At 45.9% G+C, this 12,663-nt stretch overlaps 1 protein-coding gene across 5 annotated transcripts in view; it reads left to right on the top strand.

Annotated features, from left to right (window-relative positions):
- The first annotated feature begins 441 nt into the window (after positions 1-441).
- sdk2a (sidekick cell adhesion molecule 2a) overlaps positions 442-12,663 on the top strand; it is a 103,784-nt gene continuing 91,562 nt past the window's right edge. For all 5 annotated transcript variants that reach the window (XM_084372465.1, XM_084372463.1, XM_084372464.1 and 2 more), the window contains exon 1: positions 442-702. In XM_084372465.1, the coding sequence (XP_084228591.1) occupies positions 546-702 (157 nt within the window). In that variant the 5' untranslated portion in view covers positions 442-545. The remainder of the gene's footprint in view (positions 703-12,663) is intronic.

Here is a 12,663-nt window from a genome sequence, read left to right as displayed (position 1 = left end):
ACGGGTGATGATCGCTGAAGTGCCTTGCTCAAGGGCAGTTTGAATGTGAAGGTATTTAGAGGACTGTGTTTTGTTTTTTATTTTGAAAGGACTGATCATCTCCTCCACACTCCTCCTGAACTTGTGAGACTGAGCTCAGCCTCCTTTTTTTAATTTATTTTTTATTTCACTACATCTCCGTGTGTGTCATGCGCTCAGAGGTTGTTCGGAGCAGTAAGGAGATGATGTCAATATTCCGTCTCGCACACTTGACAGCCGAGCAAATTCAATTGGACTGACTCCGCCTTGCTCATGCGGGACTTGTCCACAGGCTTTTTTTCATACTACCGCGTGCCTGTCTGCATGCCCGGTGCTCTCTGACGGAGCCGAGCTCTCTCCACGATCCCCCCCACCCCCCTCTCCACCACCACCACCACCACCACCTCCAGTCACTCACCCTCATCACCAGTGAGGAGCAGTCTGACGCACAGGAGCAGCAGGAGCAGCAGCAGCAGTAAAGCCAGGACTCTTCCCGGGGAGTGTGGAGAGAGTGTCCACCGAGCAACATGTTCCCAGCGCGGAGACGCGGAGGGCGCACCGGGGGCTCGACGGTGGCGCCGCGGACCATGGTTACAGCTGGACGGACCGGACAGGTCGGACAGGTGTGGGTCTCCTGTTGGATTCTGCTGTCGGCGACTTGTTTCCTCAGCGCTCGGGCTCAAGGTAAGATGCGCAACTCAGAGAATGATTTTTTTCCTCCGCGTAGTTATGGCTGTTTGTTGGGAGCGCACAGGAAAAGTCCCTGACAGACTTGGTTCCCAAAAGGACAAATACTCATGAAGCCAAACTTGGAGCGGTTATGGCACAAAACCTGACACTCAGAATAAGACTGAATGTGTCTGTCTCACCTCCAACACATTCCCCCCACAGCCTCTGCAAAACTGGACACTCATGTATGGTGACAAATGTTGGCTGGTTTTGAATGAGCCTGTGTGATTTGCTACTGTAATGCTGTTTTATTGATCATAACATTTTGCACAAAGGTCTGAGGGTTAATAATTATTTTTTAAGGGGCTCCACAAGCTGTAAAAATGTCCCCATTCTCCAGTGAGAAGTGTAAAAAGACGAGTGGCCCCGGCTGAACACCCCTCAGAATAAATTGATTCTCTGCTTGTAGATTGAGCCAGCCCTCCTGCCTATAGGCCACCTTAATAGCCTCGCAGACCCTGTCATTAACTTGTATGAATGTGACTGCAGGACAATGAAGCGAAGCCATTATTGGGAGGCTGCATTACATTTCTCCTAATGTCCACTTTTTGCTCACAGGCTGTGTGAAAGTAATCAGCGTGCAGCAGAGTGAATTAATCACAACATGTATGTTACGTTTCACATCCGGCACAGTCAGAAATACGCCGTCTACGCTAATCATACGATGGCTGTGAAATGGGTGGGACTTGTCACTCGTCATGTGTCAGCAGATGACCTGCTTGACCACGAGGAGGTAATGAGACATACAGTAAAACGGTAGACGGAGACAAAAAGCCAGCGAGAGCAGGCCCTCCCTGCCTCCAGATACCATAATTGGAAAAACTGCCAGTTGTCACAGAACTGAAGGTAAGTAGATAAAGGACAAAGTATGTGGTGTGGACTCACTGGGCTGTAAATTTCCCGATGTATACTCACAGTAAACGACATCTAACCTTGTGCTTCAGCAGTCCGACCGCAGGGTCAATGTTTTCATTACCGAGGTAGAGAAAGAAAGACGCATGCTTGACGTACAAATCCTTGAGGCATTTACTTCAAAAGGTCCCCGAGGAGAAAATAAAAGTGGCGTATTGGAAGTTGATCCATATGAGAAGTGGCTTCTCTGCACTCTCCATCTTCTAATCACAATGCTCAGTGCTCCAAAGTGCTAAAAGCAGCATAATCCCTTTGCTTGTTTGTCTTTGAACAGGTCGCCTTGCTCTAAAGTGCTCCCAACCTTATCTGAAAGAGTCTCAGGCGTGTCTTATTATGCAGGGCACAGTTCCTCGAGCTGTTATTACCATCCTTTTTTCTCCAGCTAACATGCCTGGAGTCTGTGAGGATCTGTTGAGCGCTTCGAGGCTACTTCACAGGGCTTTACCTTTCCTCCCCAAACAGACCTCTTTCTCATCCTTGCAGTTGGTATTCAGGCCCCTTGAATGTACCCCGGCTGCGCATTAGCATTGGTGAGAGATTCGCTCCCCTGTCTGCCTGTTCTTTCAGTTGAGAAGGACCTCCTCTATGGCGCACAATCGCTGCTTTAGGTTCTTTAGTGAAGACGCAGTTGCGGTCTTTGCGGGGGGTCCTCTCACGAACCAGAGAGGGCTTGTTCCTCTGAAGTAGGAAGCAGCTCTCATCCTCATGGGGCATCTGTGTTTGCAAATGACTGGCACTGCAGCTGTGCCTGTGCATAAAGTAAGAGGTGATGAAGTCGTTCCCAGAGAGCCGAGGACCTCTGAGGATGTCATAAATTAGGCGACATGGAGGCACAGGTAGGGCAGGAGGCCCCCAGAGGAACAGGAGGTGGCATGTACTTGTTTTTCAGCAGGTTCCTACTGAGGCTCCTGCTGCGTTTAGTACTGCTGGCTGCTCTGGAGCACAAGAGGATACCTGATAGAGTCCACGGGGGAATGTCTCTGCTGCCACAGGCAGCTCGCAGCAGGCCTTTTTAAGATGCATTTAGACCCCCTCATCGAAATACCAAGTAAATAGATGTGAGGTTTTGTGTTTCTGCACCCTATAGTGCTCCCTGTGTCTCCTCAAGGACTCTGATTCTGAAATCTACCCATGTGTATTGTGAGTGTGTTTCTATGACTGTGTGTGTGTGTGTGTGTGTGTGTGTGTGTGTGTGTGCTTGCTGGTGCTTACTGTATGCTCCTGTCTATTGAGCCTTAATCTAGATAGCAGCAATGATATTCTGCAGCAGCAGCTGCTATAATTTTCTGGACGTACGTTATTATGCAGCTTTGACAGCTGTCAGCCATTTCCAAATCTTTAAATCTTATGATAATCCGGCGTGCTTACAAAAAAAAACATTTGTTTAAAACACTCTGAATCCTCGTGTGATTAAAACTCTCTGCTCTAATGCGGCCACCAGATCATAATTCATCTACGTCGGCGACACGCTAAACGCACGCGCGCGCATGCAAACACATCCACAGGATGATAGAAAAATCAATGTGTACACGATTACACAACTCTATCAAGAGAAATATAATACAGCTTTAATAGAATCAAAGGCATCTCCTAGTTCCAACAAAGAGCGATGACAAACCCGACTGTACGCGCCCACACGTACAACACTCCATCACAAATAATGGGAAGCTTAATCTGTTTTGTATGTAGCTCCACAAAAGTAGACCCACATACTCACATTGGTGCCACTTTGGCCTCAGGCGTCTGATTTTAGACATGATACATAATCCTGAGCTCTATATGATGAAATCATCGCATTTTTTCCTAAACTTAACGCTAGCTGATCACGTCACAAGTCCCATATGTGGCATAGTGACACAGAAACGCTGTAACTCCTCAGCTATCATACCATAATTACACACAGTGTATATTTATGACATATGCATCTCCCCATTTGGCGAAATGGAGTTAATTAAACATGTTTCCTGCTCCAGAGAGCTAACAGATGTCTGCTAAAATTTGGACTATATGCTTGTTTTTCTTCACAACGTGGCTCGCGCCCAGAACGACCAGCTAGTGGCTTGCACAGCCTCAGGTGAAACGCGGTGGCAGCCTTGACTTCCAAATCAGACTCCTTGTGAGTCTTCAGTGCCTCGCCTCCCGTGTCTGGCTGCTTGGCTGCTTTTTACTCCGGCTGCCAAATGCTGTCTACACATGTTTATTCATGTTGCCACAGGACGCTTTATTCACCAAGATGGAACATATCACAGCTGAATTGAGGAGGGGAAAAAAAAGGGAAGCCTGTGCTCACTGGCAGCAGCATTACAAATAAATGAATGAAAAAGCCTGATAGGTATTCCAAAAAATTTTTATTGTAATGTTTCAGAAAAAGACAGAAAATGCAAGAGCCTCAAACCAGTTTAAGGGTGACAAATGATTTGGATCTACTTTATTGTTGAAGAACAATAGGGCCGCTGCACTGTCAAGGCTTTTAGCTTCGGGAGGCCTTTAATTGGCTCAGTCGAGCAGCAAAACTGTGTTTATAGTTCATAATGGAAATGTAATCAAATTAACTTGTACCGCAGGGTTTTGGCATTCACCCCTTGCCCAGTAATTGCCATTTGCCCAAAGGGCTATGGTAATGGCTATTTGCATGGGGCATGGAGTCCTATCTCCCACCATGTGTCTGTCATGCTGCCATATTAAGGAAACTGGCTGAGATTGTTACTTACTATGCAGGAGTTGAGTTTTGTTGCTCTAGTCTTAAGTACTTTTTGCCATGTTGTGGGTTTGTGTTGAGAATTTTAACAGCTAAAGCAGCCAAACAATAACCCAAACCAGGATCTTTTTAATGATAACCTGGGGAATATGTGGTATGATGAAACATCTGGGGCGAGGCAAAGGCTTCACCCAACAAAATCTTGTTACGTAGAGTGATTTTTGTTGGAAAACAGACACACTCGTCAGACAGCCCTTCTTTGGCTTACTGGGTGAAAAATACAGTTTGTTTTTTTAATGTTTGATAGCAGCTAGAGTTCGACAACTGGATTATTTGGGGGGTGACGTTGATATCAGGGGATCAGATCAACCACAGCATTTAAAGGACTAACAGGTCTCAGGCTCTGCTTGGAAACCTTGTGTCCTTGCATTCATCTGGATGCCACTTGAGATGCACCACCCATCAAAACAACATTGCAGACCATTGTCCTTCAAGGTCACTGCACTCCCCAAGCAAGACAATGTGTCCTGCCCAACTGCAAGAGCTGCTCAGGAAGAGCCTGAGGAAGGCGACATAGAGCTCAAGGCGTCGACCTGCCTTCCAGTTTTCCAGAACCCAGCCCAATCGAGCACCCTTGGGACATGCCAAAACAAGACCGATCCATGGAGGCCCCATCTCGCAACCCTCAGGTACTCAGCGGATCAGCTGCATAGGCCCTGGTGCCAGACACCATAAGACACCCTCAGAGGTCCTGTGTCCATGCTTTGACCAGTAAGCGTCCGGGCTCTCTCTCTCTGGCATGTCCCACAGATGCTCGATCAGATCGGGATCTTGTGACTTCGAAAGGGGAAGGCCTCTCTATGACATTCCTGGGGCCATTTCATTCGCAATGCTCCCTCAGATGTTGTTATCAAACACTTGTGACAAAGATGTTTATGTAATGGAGGCAGGATATTTTACAGTTTAAAAAGACATCAGTGCGCTGAAACAACTTCCCTGAGAATTTAATAATCATAAATTACCCCAAGCATCTTTTTCTGCATTATATTCTGTTTAAATAAGTTTTCATTTTGGCACATATTGTACGTTAATATGGATTTATCTGTGAAAGGGAAGTCCATCTTTCGGGGGGCCAATGTAATCACGTAGCTGGAAGTAGTTTTGTTGTTTCATGTCTGCTTGTGTACTGATGAGACTGAGGGGAGAAGCGCTGGGGGGGAAAACAGATGAATTCCTCACATATTTATTCTCCCGGCTAAAAGTCTAATCAATCTGACACAAGACCAAGAGGCACCTCATCTACTATCAAGAACAAAAAGAGATGTCTCAGAACAGGCCTGGAGCTGGGACAGCAACTGAAAGAGGGATTGACCTTGGATATGGAGTGGGATTTGAAGTGGCACCATTCGTTTAATTTGTCTAATATCATTTTGACAAAGGAGCAAAGATGTTGCGCATGCTGCTTCATCAAAGCGTTCATTCTAAGAAGCGATTTGAAAAGCATTCAAAATGGTGTCATTACTTTCATCCAGGGAAAAAGAAGGATTGTACTGAGGCGGTATTCTTGGACCATACATCTGTCTTCAAGCCCCCGAGCTGTTCCATGTAAACATTTAAACAACACAAAGGCAAGTCAAGGAAAACTGTGGTGAGAAACAATGCTTTTTACAGCATAATGTGCACACTGAATCTCTGCTCTCATTCAGCTTGCCCCTCCTGGGGACTGGTGAGTGTATTCTTGTGTTGTGAATAAAATGGCAAAAGAGGCAAAGAAATAGAGAAATGGAGGCGGCGCTGTGGTGGTGGGGGCGGTGGGCTCATGTTTTTCCTCCCTCTCCTAGTAAAAACAACTGGTTGTACGAATCCATTTCTCTTTGTACATTTCGCACGAATGAATTCACATTCTGCTCCATTCGTCGACCGGGCCAATCACAACACTTGGTTATGTTGCTCTACCGCCAGCAGCAAGGTTCCCTGCAGGAAGTGATGATGGTGATAGACACGCCAATATTGCTGTTTCGCTCAATACGGAAACATGGAAAAAGGAAATTTAGGAGAGTCAAATGAACAGCAAGCCTCACAAACTGGTGGCGATGGGAACAAAATATCTAGTCTGCTTGTTTGAATATCAAAGCTGCTTTCTCCAGCTGGTGATCTTTAGCTGTTTGATGAGGGCTTTATTTGTACAAGCACTGTATCAAGAGGTAGGGTCAGGGGTCGGCAGGCTGGGTGACCGGTGAAACTATTTCGATCCGTGGCATACTTTCTGTCCACGGGGCAGGGTCTCGTCTGGATAGAAGGAGCCTCCATGCTCTCCATCTGCAGGGCTGAGTTTGCTGCTCTGCTCGGGCTGTGCTTGGCAGCACGCCTGCCAGTCTCACTAGGGGGGCTGGCGAAATGCCTCAAGCTGCATCTCAATGCCTTGTGCTCAGTATTGATTAGGACCAGAGCTGACTCTCACTCCCCATTGTCCCGTTTTTTTTTGGCCACATGGGATTCTATATCATGTTTGATATCACTTTGGTTTTCCCAGCACCTGCCTTCTTCCTCCTCCCAGCGATGGAGCTCAACATGAGGCCCTCCCCACTCCTGTCACATTTTGACAGTGCTCCACCTCCACTGTAAACAAATGGCTCACAACAGAGATACCAAGGGATGTTAAAGCGTGGAACGTGCAAAGGCATCGACTGAGATAAATCTAAAGAAATTCTTACCAACAATCTCACGCAGCAGCGCTTTTGTGTTTGCTGATAAGGAATTCCTGGTATACATGGCAGACTGGAGCCAGTTGTCAGTGTAGCCTGGCAGCACTTTAATGTACACACATCTTTGATCACTGTCCTTGCCGCTAACATCAGGAGTGTGTCAGTTAAAAAGAGTGGTGATGATAGGAGCTGACAGCAGCACTGTGGGCTTCTGCTCTACGGCTCATGACACATCTGGATCCCCGTTCCTTGGCCCCTCAGCAGAAGCCGCGAAAGCGCTTCAGGTGCGAGACCGAAAGCATATGGCGAGGATTCAAACCACGAGTGAAAGCGCAGACAAAGGCTGCGTCCAACACTGACGGCTTTTTGTCTCCTTCAGCAGACTGCATGTAGGGAGACCTAAAAAACAAACTGTGGTTTTATCCTGTCACAGTTTCAAACCATTATTTAAGCCTCAGAATCACTGATGTTTCCCTCATTAGCAGTGATGCTGCGATACAAAAAATATGCAGAGTTGAAACATTTCACAAGAACAAATGCTCATGAAAAGTGAAAACAATTGTACACTGAGGTGACGTGTTATTAGGGATGTTTCGCGAGTTATACCATAGCAGAAATACCTCTAACACAGCCTGAGATGCTTGATCAGGTGCTGGTGATTAAGTCTTTGTACCTATCTGGGAATTAATTAGCACAGGAACAGGACCCTGCTACTTCTCAGCAGTTCAACCCTACAGATTTTTTACTGCACAAGTAGCTCGTATCATTAAACGGTAAGCAACCCATATGTAACCTCAAACACACGTCGGAAAACACATTTGTCCATTGTGTATTTGTTGGGTGACAGGGGAAATACGGCAGGTTGAAAGTGCCAAAATAATCAACTTTAAACTTGGAATAGTCCACTTTTTTTGCTTTAACTTCTGAGTTAAATACTGATTTCACAGTGTAAAGGCTGTAGAAAAATGACACCATCAGCTTATAGACTTGTTCCCTATAAGTCTCGCTTTTACTGTGCTATTTAGTAAAAGTGCCCCGCTGATGGAGGAGTGCGATTGAAACCGAGGTAAAACCAGAGTGAATGGACGAGCCTTCACTCAATGGAGAGTGCTCCGGTGTTGATATGTGTTTCCCCTGATCATCAAGGCATGAGATGGTTCAAAACCAGCAATCTTGATACTAACTCAGTCTTCTTTTTAATAAAGCCAGGTGAGCTACTCCAATGTTGTATAGCCGTGTTTCCTTCCTTTGAGGCAGCGGCAGCAAGAGTACCACCACAGGGAAACGCCAGGGGTGAGGGAAAGTTGAAAAGTCATCTATCTCTGCTGAAAAGTACAGTAGTTTCACCAAGGAAGGGGGAAAAAAATGCACATTTCTAGTATATAACTCAATTTCTCGAGAACCACCGTGAGCGGCGACACATTTGACCATACTTCTCTCTACCGAGAATGTCCATTGTCATTATGGCGATAATGTAATGGAGCATTACAATTTCATTTATATGCTAAGGGAAGAATGGATCGGTAACATTTAAAGTACTTAATGGAAACATGCACAATGAACAAAAGGCTCCAGAAAAATAGGGGTGATCCGAGGTCTCGGCTGCTTCAGTGATAAGTGTACAGTACGGCACAGCAGCTCCCATTGAAATCAGCAGTTTGAGAAACTTTTTTTCCAGTTCCCTCTGCTTCTACATGCCTACAGGATTAATAGGCGCGGTGCAACGGAGCCAGTGTTTAACAATGAGGCATGAATCTGCCAATACGCAAATCGAGTCCGTCATGTGTTTCTGCCTGGAATGATTCAGGATGAGTTTGGGAGAGAGAGAGCTCCTCGGAGGTTAAGCGTGGAAGTGTGTGGGGCCATGCGCACAGCAACCAACACTGACAAGGACAAAAGAGATCCTGTGCACATACAGATGCCTATTTATTTTAATTTCAAAGGCAGCTTGGAAGAGGAATCTAATAAAAGTGCTTTGATTGCTCTAATGCATGTTAGCAGATGCACAAACATGCACAAAAAAAGGCACGCGTGTACGCTAATACGCGAACACAGTGTCCTCCTCTAACGCTTGCATCTGCACACACGCGCGCAGATTGTTTCATTATCGCTAAATGGAGCTTTCTCAAAAGACCAAGCCAGTGTTTGAACGCTGTTTTTTTTTCGGCACAACTAATGAAAGTGGGGCACAGCCACGGTTGTCTCGTGTGAATAGACAAAATCAGAATCAGCTTTTTTTTCCCCCACTGTGAAGCGTCATGCTCTGATGGTCCTCTGTTGCAAAATACTTTCCAATTTAACCTGTCTCCGTGCCACTCCGCCGTCACTGCCAAGTGCGGCGAGGTGACGGAGATAGGGGCGGGGGGGGGGGACAGAAAGAGAAATGAATATTGCTGTGGACATTGAGAGGAGGGAATGGTTGTGGGGTGGTGGTGGGGCGGCAGCTGGGGTGGGGTATTGATGGAGGAAAGAAAGGAGAGCGCTGCATCAGTGGGGTAGAGATTGCTGTGGTGTACAGTAGCACAAATCCTAAATTCTGTGCAGATCCGACGGTAGCTAGGAAACAGCTGACAGTAAAATGGGGGGATCAAAGGGATTAGTGTGCCCAGTTTGAGCCCAAACAGTAACCCTTCCACTTCTCCCACTGCCAGCCTTTTTATACATTCACCACCGTGTTCCAGCGGCGTGCTCGGCCTGTTAGACACAACCCGTCTCTGGTTATCCTCCCCTGAGTCTAATTGTTTAATTTGGAATCACCCTTTTTTTTTTATACCCTCGCAGACGGCAATGTGTGGAAAAAAAGGGTCACCGTTTCAATTTTTAGAAGAGAAGTAGGCTGCGTGTAGAAAGACAAAATCGGCTCCATCACACACAAACACACACATACACATACACATGCGTGCACAGGCTACACAAAAATACAAATGCCCACACACAAGTGATCCAGACAAAACAAAGACATTGCATCTGAGGGAAGAGGATGCACATGTCAAATGCAATCAGCACTGCCTTTTGTGATCTGAGTGAGATTTCCTGTCACTGGGGCTCCAGACGCAGCCTGTTTAATTCTGCAGGGGACTGTCATGTCTCAAAAGCCTCGCTGACTGTCTCCTCTCGTCTCGGAGCCGGAGAGACGTACCTAAACAAACGAGCCCCAGCATCCCCTGTTGGGGGCGTTGGTACTGTACGACTCCAGGAGGACCTCTGACGGTGCTGGTCCCCTGTGTCCGCTCTGGACTTGCAGCGGACATGTGAACACACTCAGGGCTGACACAAAGCTTTACCCAAGAGAGTAAAGCCAAATCGGATCTACATCACATGTGACGTACATATGATGGCTCAAAACTGATTTGTGATGCCTGACTTGAGCGAGAGCATTACAGCCGCTGTTGTTTCCCCTCTGTGAGCAGGTTCTTCACGTGGACGCGTGATGTCCGCCTGCAGCTGCTCTGACTTGTGTTGCTGTTGCAGAGGCTTCAGGCGAAACAATGTCTCTTTCACCGTCCTCAAAGCTTTCTCAAATTGCTGGTCAAGCTGTTTTAATTTGCAAGCAGGGGGCCTTCAAAGAGTGCTCTCCTTGTTCTGTGCGAGGGGAATATTTGAGCACATATCTTATTGTAGAAAATGCTGGACATGTTCGTCGCCCGTGGGGACGGCAGAAATGGGGAGTCAGTGGGATTATATCAGTTTAATGAAGTTGCTCAGGCCAATGTTTAATTTCATGAAATTCAATTAAAAAGCTTTATTTCCATTCCACAGTAATCACTCAAGGGGTCGCCGTCATTAGATTATACAGAAGGAATTGTGAGAAGGAATGACCAATCCAAAAATTTGTTCTTTGAGCGCACGTCACGCTGATCTGCTCGTGTCTTTCAAATGCTGCACAGTGAATGTTGCGACTATGGAGAGAGAAAAGCCTCAAGAGGGGTACAGAACTCAGTACTTGTAAGGGTACCAACTGCATTGCATCAGTATTGCTGAGTACTGATTCATGTTAAATCAGTCTGTGCCAAATTACGGTACAAAGGGAGAAAGCATTATGTGTAATGCAAAATGAAAACCTGACCAGGGCAAAACATCCAGCTCGGGCTGGGTATTGAACCGAACTGGCCTCAATACCATCGACTATCGAGAAATGTTCTTTCCATACAAAATTTTAATACTCATCAGCGTCAGGAAGCCAATGAGCATGCAGCATGCTTGTTGTGCAAAGATCTAATACTGCTGGTGATTGGCTGTCTCGAGGGCACACAAGGAGAAGACTAGGTTATGCCCATAGACTCACCACGTTTATGTTCAATGTAATCTTTTCTCCAATCAGAGACACCAGAATCGGAGTCAAGCTATCGGTATCGAAATTTATGTCTTACCTGAGGAAACACCTGGTCAAAAATAAAATACTGTATGTCTAAAAGCCAAAGTGTGTACCGTGTTTAGCCAGAAAGCTAGGTCCCTGCAGCAGCTACAGCTAATGTTAGCACGCCTGCAGCCAGTGCTGCACTCATTCATGGAGAGTTGAACCCTCTGACACGAACAACGAAGCATCAACATCTTTATGTAATGTTATGTAATATTGTTTTTGGCAATAACTGCTTTTTTTTCACTGTCTCTGTCGACGTTATGTTAGTATCTTTACTAGCGTTAGCCAAAACTCAGACCCTGGCTGCGTCCCAAATTCCTCACTATCATCCTCTTTAGTACTCTAAAACAGTATGTACGATTATATAGTATGTCGGAAACCTCAGTATGAAATAAGTAGTACATGAATTGCATATTTTCAGAAATATTTCATCATTCAAGCGCCGTGCCAATGTATCTTCTTCTTTGGATCAGGCAGGCGAGATGCTGCAACGGCGTATTGCAGCTCTCTACTACTCTCTCTACTCTCCTTTTGACAGTTATTTATATTTTTTCAATAGTTCAATACTGTGCTGAGTCAGTAGTGAATCAATAGTGAGCTGTAACTGACGTTCATTCAGTTTAGTCCAGGTACCCACGTTGAGTAAAGAGCAGAGTAAAAGAAACAGTTTCTCCAGCTGCTGCCAGGTCTTTGAACAGCTCCCTCCTTTGAAGCACTGCTGGTCATATTTGGAGACTTATTTCTCACTGAACTGAAAGGACACTTTTTGTTATTACAGAGAAACCAAGTGAAAGTACTGTTGGGTACCTGTGTTGGACCCTAGTTGAAGGTAGGTAAAGTAAGAGGACCAGGTTTGTACGCCGTGCAAAAATAGGTATACGTACATCCCACTGGACAATGGATGCAATCACTGTAGCACAGTCATTATCTTCCTCTGCGGGCCTGCACTTGATGCTCCGATTTTATTGTTGAAGCTTTTATTGCTGTATATGTTAAAGTGGACTGTGCACTTTTCTTGCCCTCTCTGCATTAGTGAGAAATAGCAAAGAAGAGACAAAGAGACAAGGTAAACGACAGAGAGAACATGCTGCCCTCCTCCCTCCAGCCTTCTTACGAACACCGTCTGCAGAGCTGACATATGCAAACTCAAAGGGTGGTGGTGTTTAAAAGCTTTAATCACACCACTGCTCGAAGCCCAATGTGGCGTTGCACTCTGCATCATTGAAAGCTTGTTTTATTAA

This window comes from Pagrus pagrus (assembly GCF_965226575.1).
Source record: "Pagrus pagrus genome assembly, chromosome: 13".
Classification (NCBI taxonomy): domain Eukaryota; kingdom Metazoa; phylum Chordata; class Actinopteri; order Spariformes; family Sparidae; genus Pagrus; species Pagrus pagrus.
Note: the sequence above shows the minus strand (reverse complement) of the source record. Positions and strands in the feature narration are given on the sequence as shown.